This window comes from Scyliorhinus torazame, chromosome 11 (assembly GCF_047496885.1).
Source record: "Scyliorhinus torazame isolate Kashiwa2021f chromosome 11, sScyTor2.1, whole genome shotgun sequence".
Taxonomy (NCBI): domain Eukaryota; kingdom Metazoa; phylum Chordata; class Chondrichthyes; order Carcharhiniformes; family Scyliorhinidae; genus Scyliorhinus; species Scyliorhinus torazame.
Window position 1 is genome coordinate 103011941 of NC_092717.1, and position 18132 is coordinate 103030072.

The following is an 18132-nucleotide window of genomic DNA, read 5'->3' on the forward strand; positions in this document are numbered from 1 at the left end:
TCGGATGTCAGAAAGATCGCGCTGTTCCTGTCGACTGCGGGGATCACGCCATCAACGTCTATAACTCGCTTACGTTTGCCGATGGCGAAGACAAGACAAAGTTCAAGACAGTTCTGCTGAAATTCGACAGCAGTGTGACATTGAGGTGAATGAGAGCTTTGAACAGTACATCTTCCAACAGAGGCTTCAGGGTAAGGATGAACCTTTTCAGTCCTTCTTGACCCATCTCCCCATCCTAGCGCAGTCATGTAATTATGACTCGACAACTGATTCCATGATCCGGGATCAGATCGTTTTCGGGGTCCAGTCCGACTCCCTGCGGGAGCAGCTCCTCAAAATCAAACAGTTGACCCTCTCTGTCGCCATCGAACTGTGCGTTGTCCATAAGCATGGCAGAAATCGCTACTCCCGCATCAGGGTGGCAGAAACTGCAAAACTGGCCTCCCACGAGGCATAAAGGGTGCAGGCCATAGCGAAAATGCAAGGCCTGAGCATCGAGGAGAGTGGCCGCTTCGCACGCTTTTCTCCGGTCCCCACGCACGCGCGCCATGACCGGGTGGACGATGAGGCCGAAGACCCTGAGGCGCATGCACGAATGTCAGCCAACCGCACTGCGTATGCGCGATGGTGCACAGAGCGTGCTGACGTCAGCTTCATGACGTGTCCGAATTGTGGCTCTGCCCATTTAAAGCGGCAATGACCAGCCAAAGGCAGGTGATGTCTACAGTGTGGAAAGCCTGGCCACTAAACGGCCTTCTGCAGATCCGCTCCACTGGACAACAGCCAGCGATCCCAGCTGCAGCGCAGACGTGTCCGCTGCGTACAACAAGGCATGCAGGATTCTGATCCAGACAGCCCAACGGACCCCGATGCTGACTGCCTCGAGTCTCCATATCGGGTGGGCATCATCACCACACGCGAGCTGGTCTCTACCGTGCCTGCCAACCACCTTTCCATCCTCAGTGTGGATCTTGACGACAAGTGGTGTGCCGTCATCACTGTCAACCAGTCTCGCATCCGATTTAAATTGGACACTGGCGCGTCTGCGAACCTCATATTACAGTCGGACCTCGACAGCATCTGACACCAACCTAGCATTCTTCCACCAGCCTGCCAGCTCCTTGACTACAATGGTAATGCCAAAGCTGCCAGTGGGTCGTGTCAGCTAGGTGTCTCTCGCAAGGAAATCAAGGCGACGTTGAGATTCGAGATCGTCTGGCCTGACAAGGCATCCCTGCTCGGTGCTCGCGCATGCAAACTCCTAAATCTGGTTCAGCATTTCATGCCATGGCCTTGACACTGGAGACGGCCTCGCCCAATGCGAATCTCCAGGCTGAGATAGACGACATTCTCACACAATACCACAAGTGTGTTTGATGGGATGGGCACGCTCCCAGATTGCTACAAGTTATTGCTCAAGCCGAATGCCACCCCAGTCAATCATGCACCACGCCGGGTGCCGGCTCCCCTCAAGGATCATCTGAAAATGCAGCTACGAGAGCTCCAAGGCCAGGGCATCATCTCAAACGTCACGGAACCCACAGACTGGGTCAGCTCCATGGTCTGCGTCAAGAAACCCTCTGGCGAACTCCACATTTGAATTGATCCCAAAAACCGGAATCGCAACATCATGCAAGAGCATTACCTGGTCCCGAAATGTAAAGAATTGACCGGTGAGGTGGCTTACGCCAAATTCTTTACCAAGCTGGACGCCTCCCGTGGCTTCTGGCAAATTCAGCTGGACGAGTCCAGTCGGAAGCTGTGCACTTTTAACACTCCGTTCGGCAGGTATTGCTACAACCGCATGTCTTTTGGTATCATATCAGCTTCCGAAGTATTTCATCGCATAATTGAACAAATTGAGGGCATCGAGGGGGTGCGAGTCTATGTGGACGACGTGATCATCTGGTCCACGAAGCCAGAGGATCACATTGCTTGCCTCAAACAGGTTTTCTAGATGATTTATGAAAATGGCCTCCAGCTCAACAGGGCCAAATGCTCGTTTGGTTGGTCCACTATCAAGTTTTTAGGTGACCACATTTCACAGCAAGGTGTGCAACCTGCAACCGACAAGGTGCTGGCAATCAATGCCATGAAGACACCAGAGGACAAAAAGGCGGTCCTCCGCTTCCTCGGGATGGTAAATTTTCTCGGAAAATTCATTCCCAACACGGCCTTCCAGCATCTCATTAAAAAGTCGACAGTGTTCCTGTGGCTTCAAGTGGAGTGGCTTGAGCTGAAGGCGAAGCTCACCACAGCCCCAGTACTGGCGTTCTTTGACCCAACCAAGGATACCAAGATATCCACAGACGCAAGCCAGGACGGCATTGGGGCGGTGCTCCTCCAGCGAGATGATTCCTCGTCCTGGGCTCAAGTGGCATATGCCTCCAGGGCCATGACTCCAACCGAACAACGGTATGCCCAGATCGAAAAGGAGTGTCTGGGTCTCCTGACAGGAATAGTCAAGTTTCATGACTACGTATACGGTCTGCCGAAGTTCACGGTGGAAACAGACCACAGGCCTTTAGTCCACATAATCCAGAAGGATTTAAATGACATGACACCTCAGCTGCAGCGAATTCTTCTTCATCTCTGCCGATATGACTTCAAACTCGTCTATACACCGGGCAAGGAGCTGATCGTCGCAGATGCCCTATCCCGATCCATCACCATGCCGTGTGAACCGGGCGACTTCATTTGCCACATCGAGGCACAGGTGCAGTTGTGTGCCAGCAACCTCCCAGCCACTGATGAACGAGTTGTCCAGATACACAAAGAAATTGCCAAAGATCCTCTACTGCAGCGCCTGATGCAACACCTTGCCCATGGCTGGCAAAAGGGGCAGTGCCCCCAGTTCTTCAACTTTAAGGACGAGTTAACGGTTGTCGAGGGGATCCTTCTTAAACTAGATAGAGTTGTCATTCCCCAAAGCATGCAAGCCATGGTGCTCAGCCAGATCAATGAGGGTCACCTCGGTGTCGAAAAATGTCGACGCAGAGCTCGGCAGGCAGTCTACTGGCCTGGCATCAGCCAGGACATTGCAAACACGGTCCTCAACTGCACAACATTCCAGAAGTTTCAACCAGCTCAGCCCAAGGAAACACTGCAACAGCACGAGATCGTGACTTCTCCGTGGTGCAAGGTGGGGATACACCTCTTTCACGCAAATGGGCGTGATTACATGCTTTTGGTCGACTACTTCTCCAGCAACCCAGAAGTGGTGAAACTGTCGGACCTCACGTCCAAATCAGTGATTAAAGCCTGCAAAGAGACGTTTGCCAGGCACGGCATAACACTCACAGTAATGAGTGACAACGGCCCATATTTCTACAGCCAAGTGTGGTCCGACTTTGCACGATCCTACCACTTCAGTCACATCACATCGAGTCCCCATTAGCCGCAATCAAACCAGAAGGCCAAAAACCGTGTCCATATTGTCAAGTGGTTGCTGTGCAAGGCTGCACACTCAGCCTCGGACTTCAACCTGGCACTGTTGGTGATACGCAATCAATACGCTTGAGTCCACGTGGAGTCATATCGATTCAGCTTTAATCAGATAGAACTGTACCCAGCAGCGAAGTTACAGAAGTGAAAGTTGCTGGGACGGCATTGGTTCTTATACCCTGCCTCTCAGGGCGGGGCTATGTAGATTGCCCAATGATAGACCCCGCAGTCTAGCCAATGGTTATTCCTCTCTCTGGTACCGCAATACCTGCTATTACCACATTCACCCCCTGGGTGATGGCCAGTATTACTGTCGCCTTTTCAGGGTAGGACCAGGTATTGCAGGTACCATGCTATCGAGGGCTGCAGAGAAAGTTCTTGCGTTGTTAAATTTCCTAATGGTGCTGCGATCGGGCGGCCCGGTCGTCCTATTGGAGCGTCTAAGTGTCGGCGCCGATCCTGGTGAGGGCCCCGGCAGTAGTGACTCCGGGAACGTGGTGTCTTCCTCCCAGGCAGTTTCGTCACCCCTAGGCGGCGCTGTAAGGTCAAAAGATGGGCAGAAGGAAGGGATGCCTGTAGGGGGCGTCGGTGCCTGCTCGGCTCTGGGTCGGCCAGGTGGGCGCCAGGTCCCTGAGGGAGACCGTATCTTGGCGTCGGTCGGGGAACGCTACGTAGGCGTACTGGGGGTTGGAATGTAGCAGGTGGACCCTTTCGACCAGCAGGTCCGACTTGTGCGCCCTCGCATGTTTCCGCAGCAGGACGGGTCCGGGTGTTGCTAGCCAGGTTGGGAGCGAGGTCCCAGAGGAGGACTTCCTGGGGAAAACAAGGAGACGTTCATGAGGTGTCTGGTTCGTGGTAGTACATAGCAGTGACCGAATGGAGTGCAGGGCCACTGGGAGGACTTCTTGCCAGCGGGAGACTGGGAGATTCCTGGACCGAAGGGCCAGCAGGACGGTCTTCCAGACCGTTCCGTTCTCCCTTTCTACCTGCCCGTTTCCCCGAGGGTTGTAGCTGGTCGTCCTGCTCGAGGCGATGCCTTTGCTAAGCAGGAACTGGCGCAGCTCGTCGCTCATAAAGGAGGACCCCCTATCACTGTGGATGTATGCGGGGAAACCGAACAGTGTAAAAATAGTTTGGAGTGCCTTGATGACGGTGGTTGGGATCATGTCCAGGCAGGGGATGGCGAATGGGAACCGGGAGTGCTCATCAATCACGTTCAGGAAGTACGTGTTGCGGTCGGTGGAGGGGAGGGGGCCTTTGAAGTCCATGCTGAGGCGTTCAAAGGGACGGGAAGCCTTTATCAGGTGCGCCCTCTCTGGTCAGTAGAAGTGCGGTTTGCACTCCGCGCAGATTTGGCAGTCCCTGGTGACAGTCCTGACCTTCTCGATGGAGTAAGGCAGGTTCCGGGACTTAACAAAATGGAAGAACCGGGTAACTCCCGGGTGGCAGAGGTCCTCATGGAGGGCTCGGAGGCGGTCTACTTGTGCGGTGGCACAAGTGCCGCGGGATAGGGCATCAGGAGGCTTGTTCAGCTTCCCGGGACGATACAAGATCTCGTAATTGAAGGTGGAGAGTTCGATCCTCCACCGCAAGATCTTGTCGTTCTTAATCTTGCCCCGCTGTGCATTATCGAACATGAAGGCCACCGACCGTTAGTCCGTGAGGAGAGTGAATCTCCTGCCGGCCAGGTAATGCCTCCAGTGCCGCACAGCTTCCACTATGACCTGGGCCTCCTTTTCTACCGAGGAGTGGCAAATTTCGGAGGCATGGAGAGTGCGGGAGAAGAAAGCCACGGGCCTGCCCGCTTGGTTGAGGGTGGTGGCCAGAGCTACGTCAGACGCGTCGCTCTCGACCTGGAAGGGGAGGGACTCGTCGATGGCGCACATCGTGGCTTTTGCGATGTCCGCTTTGATGCGGCAGAAGGCATGGCGGGCCTCCGTCGACAGGGGGAAGGTCGTGGATTGGATTAGGGGTCGAGACTTGTCGGCGTAATTAGGGACCCATTGTGCATAGTAGCTAAAGAAGCCAAGGCAGCGCTTTAGGGCCTTGGGGCAGTGAGAGAGGGGGAACTCCATAAGGGGGCGCATGCGTTCGGGGTCGGGGCCTATGACTTCATTTCGCACTACGTAGCCTAGGATGGCTAGACGGTCGGTGCTAAACACGCACTTCTCCTTATTGTAGGTCAGATTGAGGAGGTGCGCGGTCTGGAGAAATTTACGGAGGTTGGTGTCGTGGTCCTGCTGGTCATGGCCGCAGATGGTGACGTTGTCAAGATACCGGAACGTTGCGTGTAAGCCGTACCGGTCAACCATTCGGTCCATCTCACACTGGAAGACTGAGACCCCGTTTGTGACACCGAAGGGAACCCTTAGAAAGTGGTAGAGCTGCCCATCTACTTCGAAGGCAGTGTACTGGCGGTCGCTATTACGGAGGGGTAGCTGGTGGTAGGCAGACTTGAGATGCACCGTGGAGAAGACCTTGTATTGCGCGATCCTGTTTACCAGTTCGGCAATACGGGGGAGGGGGTACGCGACCAGTTGCGTAAACCGGTTGATGGTTTGGCTATAGTCGATGACCATCCTATGCTTTTCCCCGGTCTTAACCACCACTACTTGAGCCCTCCAGGGGCTGTTGCTCGCTTCGATGACCCCTTCCTTCAGCAGCCTCTGGACCGCGGACATGATGAAGGTCCGGTCCTGGGCGCTGTACCGTCTGCTCCTGGTGGCGATGGGTTGCAATCCGGGTTGAGGTTCGCAAACAGGGAAGGCAGGTCGACCTTAAGAGTCGCGAGGCCGCAAACCGTAAGGGGGGGGTATAGGGTCGCCGAATTTAAAAGTAAGGCTTTGTAGGTGGCACTGGAAATCCAGTCCCAGAAGGGTGGCTGCGCAGAGGCGCGGCAGCACGTATAGGCGGAAATTGCGGAATTCCCTGCTTTGGACGGTGAGGTTCGCGAAGCAGAACTCTTTTATCTGCACCGCGTGTGACCCGGAGGCCAGGGAGATCATTTGTTGGGTGGGGTAGGTGACCAGAGAACAGCGCCTTACCGTGTTGGGGTGGATGAAACTCTCCGTGCTCCCGGAGTCGATGAGGCATGACGTCACGTGGCCGTTGATGCCAATCGTCGTGGTGGCCTTTGCTAGCGTTCGGGGCCGACTCTGGTCCAGGGTGACGGAGGCCAGCTGCAGCAAGGAGTGAAGATCGGGCAGCGCATCGTCAGCCGTGTTGGGGGCTTGAGGCCCCATCCAAGATGGCGCCGTCCATGGATCGCACATAGAGTCAGCGCTTTAAGCACGGGGTCTCCGAGGAAGGCGACGGGGAGAAACAAAATGGCGGCGGGGAGGGACAGAATGGCGGCGCACTCTGCTCCCACGAGGCGGAGGCCAGCTGCAACAAAGGGTTTTGGCCGGGCAGTGCGTAGCCAGCCACGCTGGGGGCTTGAGGCCCCATCCAAGATGGCGCCGGCCATGGATCGCACGTGGAGTCCGGGGACTCGGAGGATGTCGGCGGGGAGGAGCAAACTGGCAGCGCACACTGCTCCAGTGTGGCGGAGGCCAGCTGCAACATAGGGTTTTGGTTGGGCGGCGCGTAGCCAGCCGCGCTGGGGGCCCCATCCAAGATGCGCCGGCCATGGATCGCACGTGGAGTCCGGGGACTCGGAAGATGGCGGCGGGGAGGAGCAACCTGGCGGCGCACGCTGCTCCAGCGTGGCGGAGGCCAGCTGCAACAAAGGGTTTTGGTCGGGCGGCGCGTAGCCAGCCGCGCTGGGGGTTTGGGGCCCCATCCAAGATGGCGCCGGCCAGAGATCGCAATGTGTTCGGGGACGGAGACCCCGACGATTGGACCGGCGAGGGACAGAATGGCTGTGCGTACTACTCCAGCATGGTTGCTGGAGGGGGAAAAAATGGCTGCGGCTGTGACGCTGCCTGACAGGGTAAAGGCTGCGGTGCGCGTTGGGCCGGCAGGGCTGGGAAAAGGGAGTGCGGCGGTGGGCCTGGGATGGTCGGGAAGTGGAAGAACGGCTGTGGTTGCGCAGCGGGCAGCTGGAGGTATGGCTGAGGGTAGTCGTTGGATACCGCGTTCACCGCGCGGGCGAGGCAGACCGCGGCATAGTGGCCTTTTTTGCCGCACCCTTTGAAGGTGACGGTGCGGGTGATTCGCCTGGCCACAGAAGAAGCGGCGTTGGCCGGCGGCGGTAGCGGGGCGCCTTGCCGCGCAGGCCTGCGGAGTTAGCGGGTAAGTCTGCGGGTTAGGCGGGTAAGTCTGGGGGGCTGCCGCGGCGGGGTGCCACGCAGCCCAGGGGGGCACGGTGCGTGCGGGTGCGTACGCAAGGGCGTTTTTGTACGCCACATCCATGGACCCTGCCAGGGCCCGGGCCTCGGTGAGGCCCAGCGTCTCCATTTTGAGCAGCCTTCGGCGAATGTCAGGGGAGATCATACCTGCCACAAAAGCATCTCGAATTAAAAGTTCGGAGTGCTCGTTCGCCGTCACCGCTGGGCAGCCGCAGTTTTGGCCCAGCACGATCAGTGCCCTGTAGAAATCTTCTAGCGTCTCATCTGGGCTCTGCCGTCTCATTGCCAGCAGGTGACGGGCGTAGACCTCATTAAGTGGACGAATGTAGTGTCCTTCCAGCAGTTCCATGGCTTTATCATAGTTCGCCGCCCCTTCGATCAGGGGGTAGATCGCCGGGCTGACCCGCGAGCGTAGGAGGTGCATTTTTTGCCTTTCTGTGGGGGTGTCGGCAGCCGTCTCGAGGTAGCTCTGGAAGCGTGCCAGCCAATGCTTAAAAATCTCGGTAGAATTTTCTGCGTGCGGGCTGAGCTGAAGGCACGCCGGCTTGATGCAAAGATCCATCCTTCAGAAGTACTTACCTGATTAAATTGATACGCAATCAATACGCTTGAGTCCACGTGGAGTCATATCGATTCAGCTTTAATCAGATAGAACTGTACCCAGCAGCTAAGTTACAGAAGTGAAGGCTGCTGGGACGGCATTGGTTCTTATACCCCGACTCTCAGGGCGGGGCTATGTACATTGCCCAATGGTAGACCCCGCGGTCTAGCCAATGGTTAGTCCTCTCTCTGGTACCGCAATACCTGGTATTACCACAGTTGGCATACAGGGCAACCCCTCTGTCGACTGGTTTGTCTCCGGCGCAGCTGCTCATGAACCGCAACCTGAGGACGACTGTTCTAGTCATCCATGTTCCAGACCTTGACCGCCTCACGGTGCTGCAGAAAGTGCAGCGATCCAGGGACCAGCAGAAGATAACGTACGATGCTCATGCCAAGGATCTACCTGCTCTGGCTCCAGACGATGTTGTTCGCGTCCAGTTGCCTGAGGGAGGTTGGTCAGCCCCAGCTATTGTCGTCAGGCAGGCTGCCCCCAGGTCCTTCGTTGTCCAAATGGCTGATGGCTCCATTCTACGGCGCAACAGGAGGGCGCTGCGCTAAGTTTTCTGCCCACTGCCTGGCCGCACTTATCCGCATGTCATCATGCCTCCTCCGGACACCTCGCAACACAAGGCCACCGATCTGGCAGCGATCCCGCCTGTCCATGAGGCCACCGACATGGCAGCAATCCCGCCTGTCCAAGTGCCGGTGTCCCCCCCCTCCACCACTGAGGCGATCGACAAGAATTCGTCGCCCACCACAAAGACTGAATCTATAGACTTAACTCTTGTAAATTTTGTTCAGTTTGCTCTGTATCTGCACGACAGACACAGTCCCATGTACATATGTTCATTCACTCACCACTTGTATATAATCATGCATGTATATATATATATATATATATATAATATATATATATAATATATATATATATCGCCACGTTCCAAAATTTACTTCAAAAAGGGGAGATGTCATAATATCCGCTCATGTATATAATGAGATGCAGACAGGCAGTGATTGACACATAGGATAACCAATGAACACACACAACACATAACAACCAATCACCAGACAGGACACCACCACTATAAAGCACACAGGCATTCAGACTCTCTCTCTCTCTACAGGACACAGCTACTGAGATAGTAAGAGTGCACAAGCCAGTGAGCACTCTCCACCATGAGGTAGAGAGTTAGTCTGGTCAAGCCAGTAGGAGGTTATCAGTTAGATTGATAGAGTGTCAACTCACAGCAGACTATGTACAGCAATCAGGAAGTTCAATAAAACAGTGTTGGACCATCTCCTGTGTCAGAAGCCTGTTTCTAGTTTCATTGCATACAGTTGCAATCAACGTTGAACCAACTTACTTAACACATCAAGCACTGCTGGTAATAAATGCTGGACTGGTTAGTGCTGCCTATATCCTTTGAATTGAATTCAGAAAAATAGGTCCATGAAGACGTGATAGATAAGGGAATAAATATTTTATTGGTCTGAGAGTCAGTAACTAGTGGATATAATTTAAGAGCATTACTAAACAAATGAAAGGAGAAATTAGGTGACTTTTCTTTTTAAACTCAAGCTGGTTGTTGATACACTCATGACAGAAAAAGTGGTGGCAGCTTTTAAAGACAGTGGATAAATAACAAGATTTAAAAGAGTATGGGATAGAGCAGGGGAATGGAACCATGTAGAGAGCTTTTTTATAGGGCTGGCACAGGCACAAGTGGGCTGAACAGCCTCATTCTGTGATTTAAATTTCAATAATTGTATGATTCTACATTCTCAGGAATATTTGATGGGCAAGACTGTTCAATCGTCACATGAAACATTTTATGATAATTATGTTCATCCTTGCAGTTATTTTACTAGAAAAACTCAGGTCAAAATCTAAGTAGGAATTTAAAAAATATTATACAAACAACAGCAGTTTCTTTGCAGCAATTCATAAAATGAACAGGTTCTAATTAATCTCAACTTTTCAAAATAATTAACACACTTTTGAATAAAATATTCATGCAGAGATTAGATGAAATCAGCAGAGAGAATCTACAGCACCAGGCAAGCCAATCACTTACCACAGACTTCAACTGTGCAACTTCTAAGGTTTTCCACAATTCCTCATCGCTGTGTACCAAGTCTGGGTCCAGATTAAATCTACATGCAAATCAGTATACAGATGCACTTCAGCAAACTGAACAAAATTCAAGAATAAATTGTAATTTTATAACTGTGTGCCTTGCAACTGCAATGCATGATTTACCTGATAGTGCCACTGAACAAAATAGGATCCTGGGGAATTATTGAGATTGATTTCCTCAAATGGTCCAACTTGACTGAGGAAATGTCTAATCCATCAACTTTTATACAGCCTGAAATGGTAATGAGTGTCAAAATTAACAACTTAATTAACAAACAGAATCTGTAAACATTTTGTGTCAGAGCTGTTATGTTTCTGCTCCTGGTAGCAGGTTAATTACCATTCTTGGTAATATGTTGTATTCTATGTCCTTTCTTCCAGAATGATCCAATATGGTGTTGACAGAGAATATACCAATCAAAAGATTGAAACAAAACTAATTTATTATAAAACTATTAATTAAATGAAGTTCACACACTCGGAGTTACAGTTAATAATTAAGTAATATTGAATCTGGTCTCGCAGTACTCAATAATCTAAATAGTCACAAACGACACTATGATCTAACCTCGTGTCAACTCTATCTACTCTAATCTTCTTCTTATGCTTTCACCATGTTTTCCTTCCAGCTTCTCCTTATGCTACTCCCAGAATTCCCTCAGAGTCTGACTTAGATACAGAGAAATGGTGGCGCCCTCTAGTGTTTGATTTACACAGTGATGTAATTATTAACCCTTCACTAACCTGACTATATACATATCATTACATCCCCATTTTTTTTTAGACTTTTTTTCTGTTAACAAAGGAAAAAAGTAAAATATCGGTACACAATACATGATATGTATATGAATTTAACATGTAGTGAAAAAAATCATTAATTAAACAGTCCATCTGTGATGATTCACAAATGGAGTCGGTTCTTAGTCTTCACTCGTGGTGTGCTGAAGTACCAACAAGCCATCATCAGGTGTTCGATTGGTTGAACTACTTTTGTTGTCTGACCTGGTCTTTTTGCACCTGGTCTTTTGCCCGTTCTTGTGGTATCGATTTTGTATGTCATTTGCCTTAAAAACTGGTTTGCTTTTTTGTCTTGGAGCAAATACGAATTCATGAGATTCGTTGGCATGACTTGTTTTGTCTGAACAATGTCCTGTTCTTCCTGGCATTGTTTTGGACTGTGCTGTTCAATTGTCCTTCAGTTTCACAGTTGTACCATTGTGTACAGTGTGTTGTTCTGTAGTTTTCTGTTTTTGTGGTCAATAACTGTTCCATTTGGCTGGTTTTAGTCATTTTCAAACTTTTTAGTATCAGTGTCCTTTGAATGATCTGATGTTTCGTTGCACTTTGTGATTTCAGGTTCATTTGAATGATCTGATGCATCGTTGAGCTTTGTTACATCAGTCCTTTCTGGATGATTTGATTTATCTTTGATATCTTGGTGCTCCTCATCTGAAGTCAATGTCTCCAAGGTGTCATTGTCTTGTAGGTTGTGCACAATTAATGTGTGCTCAATTGAGTCATTCATTGCTGTACTTTGATTGTCATGTTCCTTTGTACAGTCCAGCTGAGATTTGTCAGTCTCGCTGTGGTCCTGTACATCTTGTATGCGAATTGTGATCACTTTGTCACTATTCACAAATACAGTGGGTAGACATTCATAGTCTTCTTGTTGTTGATCAAATAAGCCAGATAGACCTTCATTAGTCTTCTTGTTGATCAAATAAGCTTGAAAGACCTTTGTAGTCTTTTTCTTACATTGTTCTCTCTCTGGAGTCTTTAATTGTTTCCATTCTTAAGTCTGTCAATGCCCTTCCTGTGGAGTCTTTCATCGCTCTCTCGGTGGAGTCTTTCAGTGCTCTCTCTGTGGAGTCTTTCAGTGTTCTTTCTGTGGTGTCTTTCAGTGCTCTCTCTGTGGAGTCTTTTTCTTCTTGTTCATTTGACCAGTTACTGATGTCCATTGTAGCAACTTAATGCAATGCCATCAAGGTATTGGATTCATCTACCACAGTAGTGTGGTATTTAGCTTTTCAACCGTGTTGCTAACACAATAATCATCAAATCCAAACATCTCTGCCATATCTGAGCAATATTCTTCAATGTACAATTGATCTTCTTTTCTTATAGATCTGTTGACATTTTCTACATGTTGCAAACATTTTGTTCCATTGTGCTGCAAAAGTTTTCTTCAGCTGTTCGTTTAAACCTGTGTTTTGTGCCTTTAAAAGTTTTTTTTTGATTTTCGGGCAGTTTCCCTTCAAGTGGACGTGTCCAAAATGTTCTGATGTCATGACGTTCTTGACGCCATGTGCAAACTTTGATTGTGCATGCGCAAATCAATTGTCTTCCGGATTGCGTTCTTTCTTCATGTGCGCATGCGCAGCTTTTCGCGCATCCGCAGAACGGTATTTTTCCGGTTTACGTCTTTTTTGCAAGTTCGCATGTGCAAACAGGTCCCGCACATGCGCAGGACGTTCAGAATTGGAATCGCACGTTTTTTTCAGGTGCGCTTGCTGAAACTCTTGTTTAAACACTCACCAGTTAACATTTAGTTTACCATTGATCCGGAGTCGTCGTGGAGCATGAGCTTTCTCCATGAGTCCTGGATTTGTCAGTGTCTCAGGTGTGTTCTTCAAAATTCGAGTTGTGTGTTAGTTTTTCTGACTAAATCCTTACTAAACTATCTAACTAGCTTCAGCAGTCACTCTGGTACCATATTATATCATAGTAAGAAGTCTTACAACACCAGGTTAAAGTCCAACAGGTTTGTTTCGATGTCACTAGATTTCAGAGCGCTGCTCCATCCTCAGGTGATTCACCTGGGCTCCGAAAGCTAGTGACATCGAAATAAACCTGTTGGACTTTAACCTGGTGGTGTAAGACTTCTTACTGTGCTCACCCCAGTCCAACGCCGGCATCTCCACATCATGGATATTATATCGTGGTACATTAAAATTTAAAGCTGTCCACTCCTTGTACCATGTTATGTTTCTGCTCCTGGTAGCATGTTATATTACCATTCTTGGTAATATGTTGCATTCTTTGTCCTTTATTCCAGAATGATCCAATGTGGTGTTGACAAAGAATATAGCAATCAAAAGATTGAAACACAACTAATTTATTATAAAACTATTAATTAATTGAAGCTCGTACATTCTATTGAGCTACAGTTAATAATTAAGTAATATTGAATCTGGTCTAGCAGTACTCAATAATCTAAATAGTCACCAACTACACTATGATCTAACCTTGTGTTAACTCTATCTACTCTAATCTTCGTATGCTTTCACCATGCTTTCCTTCCAGCTTCTTCTTATGCTACTCCCAGAATTCCCTCAAAGTCTGATTTAAATACACAGAAGTGGTGGCGCCCTATAGTGTTTGATTTACAGAGGTGTAATTATTAACCCTTCACTAACCTGACTATATACATATAATTACAAAGATATCAAAATAATTGACCCACTGAAAGCAATATCACCACAGCAGAGAACTGCACAAAACAAAATACAAGTTGTTCATTTACTGCATGTATGAACAAGAAGTCTGTCTTGAAACTGCATGTAATTCTAAACCTTTGAATATAAATATTTATATAAATATAAATCTTGTGTGAAAGAAAATCAATGCTTCATATCGTATGAGTGAAAACACTACTTACAATAATCCCAAAATATACCAACTATTCTAACTATTGGTAACAGGGCAGAATCCTCAAATTAGGGAAGTACAGGGAATCATATAAAATGCAATCCTTGAAAATTTATCAGGGATAGTTCATATTCTAATACCCCTAGGAATGTTACTTCTTAGTTATGATCATCTTAATACTGTAATTTGTGAAATTATATATGGTCCAAATAGGTGGCAGAGGTCTTATTGGAATTAATCCATAATTTATTAAGAATTTGATTCATGTATTTTACTCTGAACACCTAATCATGGTGTCTTCTATGAAACAGAATCAGCATCAGACCACTAACCTCTTATAAAACCAGGGGTCAGGTTAATAAATCAGTTGTATTACAGGTTATATCTTCTCTGCCCCTACCTCAGTACATGGGAGTGGTTATCTCCCAACAGGTATCGTGATTTCTGCAGAAAGATTCCTGTAGTGCCAAAGGAGGTAACCCTCTTCATTTAACAGAACATTAAATTTTCCAGCCATCATGCCTTGGAGCCATCTAGCTGTTGGTCTCCCAAACTCTCCCCTTAACTTGAGGTCATCTTGATGCCCAGAAGTTCAATTCCCCATCGCCCCTGTACATGCTGACCTATAATAGTTCCCACTCAAGCAATATCATGATTTTAAAATTCTCATGCTTGTTTTTGAATCTTTCCATGGCCTTGCCCCTCCCTGTCTCTGGAATATCCTCCAGCTCAACTCCCCACCAAGATATCAGTGCTCCTCTAATTTTGGCCTCTCAGGCATTTCCAATTATACACACTCCATTACTGATGGCTGTGCCTCCAGATGTCGAGGCTCCCAGCTCTGGAATTCCCTCCCTTCACCTCTCCGTGCCGCTACATCGCTTTCTCCCTTAAGTTGCTCCTTACAACATACCTCTTTCACCAAGCTTAGCATTATATGACCTAATATTTCCCTTTGTGACTTTGTGTCATATTTTGGCCACGATCTTCCCAAAAGGGAATAAAGTGCATGAGTGAGAGCGTTTAGCCGCGTGTTCCCCGGCACTCGCAGTGCCGAGAAACACGTGGTTATTCAACATGACTGGATTTGAATAAGGGGCCTGAACGGGAAACACACGGCCGAGGCCACACATCACCCCATTTTTTACAATGGGGAGCTCAACTTGCCGGAATCCCCATTGTAGCGAGAGATCGGGATACCATTTTCAAAAGGCGTCCCGATCTCCGACCTCCACACAAAAAAGCCCCGACCACACCCCAGCTCAGCGCAACATGCGAGGGTCCTCCGGCCCCCCAACACCCACACCGGGCAACCCCAGCCCAATCAAGCGTGCAGAAAATGCCAGATTGATACTTTGGCAGTGCCAACTTGGCACCCTTGCAGTGCCCTTGCCAGCTGGCAGTGCAATCTGGGCACCTTGGCAGTGCCAGGCTGGCACCAAGATGGTACTGCCAGGGTGCCAGGCTGGCACTGTCAGGGTACCACCCGGCCCAAAGGGCATGCAGCTGGGGGCCTCCAATTCTAGGAGACCCACTCGAGTGCCGTTCTGTCTGGTTCCCGTTTGTGGGGACCAGTACCAAATGGCATTCGATCCTGGGCCCCGAGGTAACTTGGGAATCTGCACATTAGAGTAAGGTTTACTGCCTCACTCTAATATGCAGATTTGCCAAAAACTGATCCCGCCCAATGTTGGTGGGATTTCCCTTGTAACATCTCGTGAGATTGCGTTGAATCTGACGAGGCATTGCTAGCTGGTAGATCCCGGGAGTGGGGTCTCCTGGCTTTCACCGGCCATGCTGCACCGCAGCGAGATGCTTTTCTGGCCCAGCGTGGCTGGCAAATTGCGCTCTTTGTTTTTAATGCTCCTGTGAAGCACCTTGGTATGTTTCATTACATTAAAGGTGCTATATAAATACAAGTTGCTGTATTCAATTGTGACTGGGTGCTACACTGCACTATCTCCATACATAGTGCTTATATATAAGTGGGTGCACGAATCTGCATGCCTGATTATATGGCCCATGCTCCTCATTTGCAAAGTTTGAACTACAGGTGAAGCCTTGCAAAACTTCTCCTGTGGTGTTGGCAATTATATCTTGGACCAGAGATGTGGAGGCTCATACTGGGCTATGAGGAACTTCTGACAATAGACAGGGTTACCTTTCACGATTGAACATTTTAGTTTAAATTTTTTCCCACGGCCCTATTTGCGGTTTCCATCAGGACGTTTGTGCCTCTCCAGTTTAAGTGAAAAACATTCTTTCTGTATAAATTCTCTGGGCCAGAAGTGATCTCTGTTCCCAAGAATCTGAAATATTCCACCCCATTCCTTCAGACCTCCCTGTCGGCTATACTGCATGGCACTGGGAGCAATCCAGAAACAGTTGAAATGTAGGGTGCAATCTAACGGAAAAGTTTCTAAGTGTCATTTGTGGCGGGTTTTGCTGGGAGTTCTCCACTGCTATCTAATAGTTCCAGGTGGAGGGCCAAGGGACCACCCTGCAATATCCCTGGCCAGCCAGGGGCCTCCAATGGCCTGGGAGACCCCAGGGTGCCGTTCTGCCTGGTCCACCTTTGTGTGGACCAGTACTGAACGGCACCCGGCTGCAGCCTCCCTGGGAGGCCAGTAGATCCTGGGAGGCCGGTAGACACAGTGTGAGCTCGCCTAAGTAGGTTTGAACCCTACTAAGGCGTGTGCCATTTGGTCACGCCCATTTTGGGCGAGCTTCTGATTCCAACGCCTCGTGATATCTGGGTAGATCTCGAGTGGCGTAAAGGCTACTGGGAAGTCCATGGGAGGCCTCTCCCAGCATCTACCGGCTGTGCTGTGCTCTCGCTCGAGAGCAACGCAGCCGGAAGAACGCGCCCGTAGTTTACCAGTAGCCAAGGTTCTCAACATTTGGAGAGGGTGCAGAGGAGGTTTTTTAAAATTATTAATTCAAGGGGTGTGGGCTTTGTTGCCTGGACCAACAATTATTGCCCATCCCTAATTTCCCTTGAGAAGGTGGTGGTGAGCTGTATTCTTGAACCCCTGCAGTCCATGTGGTGTAGGTACACCCATTGTGCAGTTTGGGGAAGTAGTTCCAGGATTTTGACCAAGCAACCTGAATGATATTGAATAAGGGATTTCAGTTATATGGAGGGGCTGCAGGAGGTGGCATTGTTCACCTTTGAACAGAAAAGGTTGATGGGAGCTTTAAAATAGATGTTTAAAGTACAAGTTTTTTTTTGGAGTATATAGAAAGGAACTGTTACCATGTGGAACAGGGTTGGTAACCAGAGGGTGGAGGTTGAAGAAAATCTAAGATTAAAAGAACCAGAGAAAAGATGAGGAACTGGATTCACCGTTTTTGAGGCTAAGTGCCGACGCTGGCATGAGAACGGTGGCGCTTTACGATGGCAAAATTGGTGCCGAAACCTCACCGATCCTGCGACTGGTGAGGGGCTAGCAGCCCCGCCAGGTAAAACTCCCGGCTCCCACGATATAAACGGCTGGAGAATGGCTGGGTCCGTGGTCGCGCATGTGCACGATGACGACCTTGTTCGGTCGCACCGTAAAACATGGCGCCGGCCGTGCGTGGACCCGACCTGCCATAAACTCCCCCCCTGGCCATCCCCCACCAGCCCTCGCGAACGCCCCCCCCTGGTCAGCAACATGGCACCCGGCCGACTGTGGCGCCGCTTGCAAAGAAGTTTTTTCCTTTTTATGCAGCAAATTGGAATGCAATTTTGAATGCAATGGAATTTAAATTATCTAAATATTTACGTTTGTCATATTTTCATATTCCAATTTTATTAAAACATATGTTTACCATATGCTAATAAAATTGGCATATAGTAAACATAAGTGTTCATAAAATTAGCATATAGGATCAGAGAATAGGGTAGTTGTTGAACGGCCAGTCTGTGAGGAAGGATAGACAGTTGATAGGGCAAAGTTGCACTCAGTGGGATGGGTTAAAGTGTGTCTGTTTCAATGCTAGGAGTGTCAGGAATATGAGAGACAAACT

At 49.2% G+C, this 18132-nt stretch overlaps 1 protein-coding gene across 6 annotated transcripts in view; it reads right to left on the minus strand.

Annotated features, from left to right (window-relative positions):
• LOC140385425 (ATP-binding cassette sub-family C member 9-like) overlaps positions 1-18132 on the minus strand; it is a 333755-nt gene that overhangs the window by 37292 nt on the left and 278331 nt on the right. For all 6 annotated transcript variants that reach the window (XM_072467561.1, XM_072467564.1, XM_072467563.1 and 3 more), the window contains 2 exons: positions 10597-10705; positions 10412-10490 (listed from right to left, as the gene is read on the minus strand). In XM_072467561.1, the coding sequence (XP_072323662.1) occupies positions 10412-10490; positions 10597-10705 (188 nt within the window). The remainder of the gene's footprint in view (positions 1-10411; positions 10491-10596; positions 10706-18132) is intronic.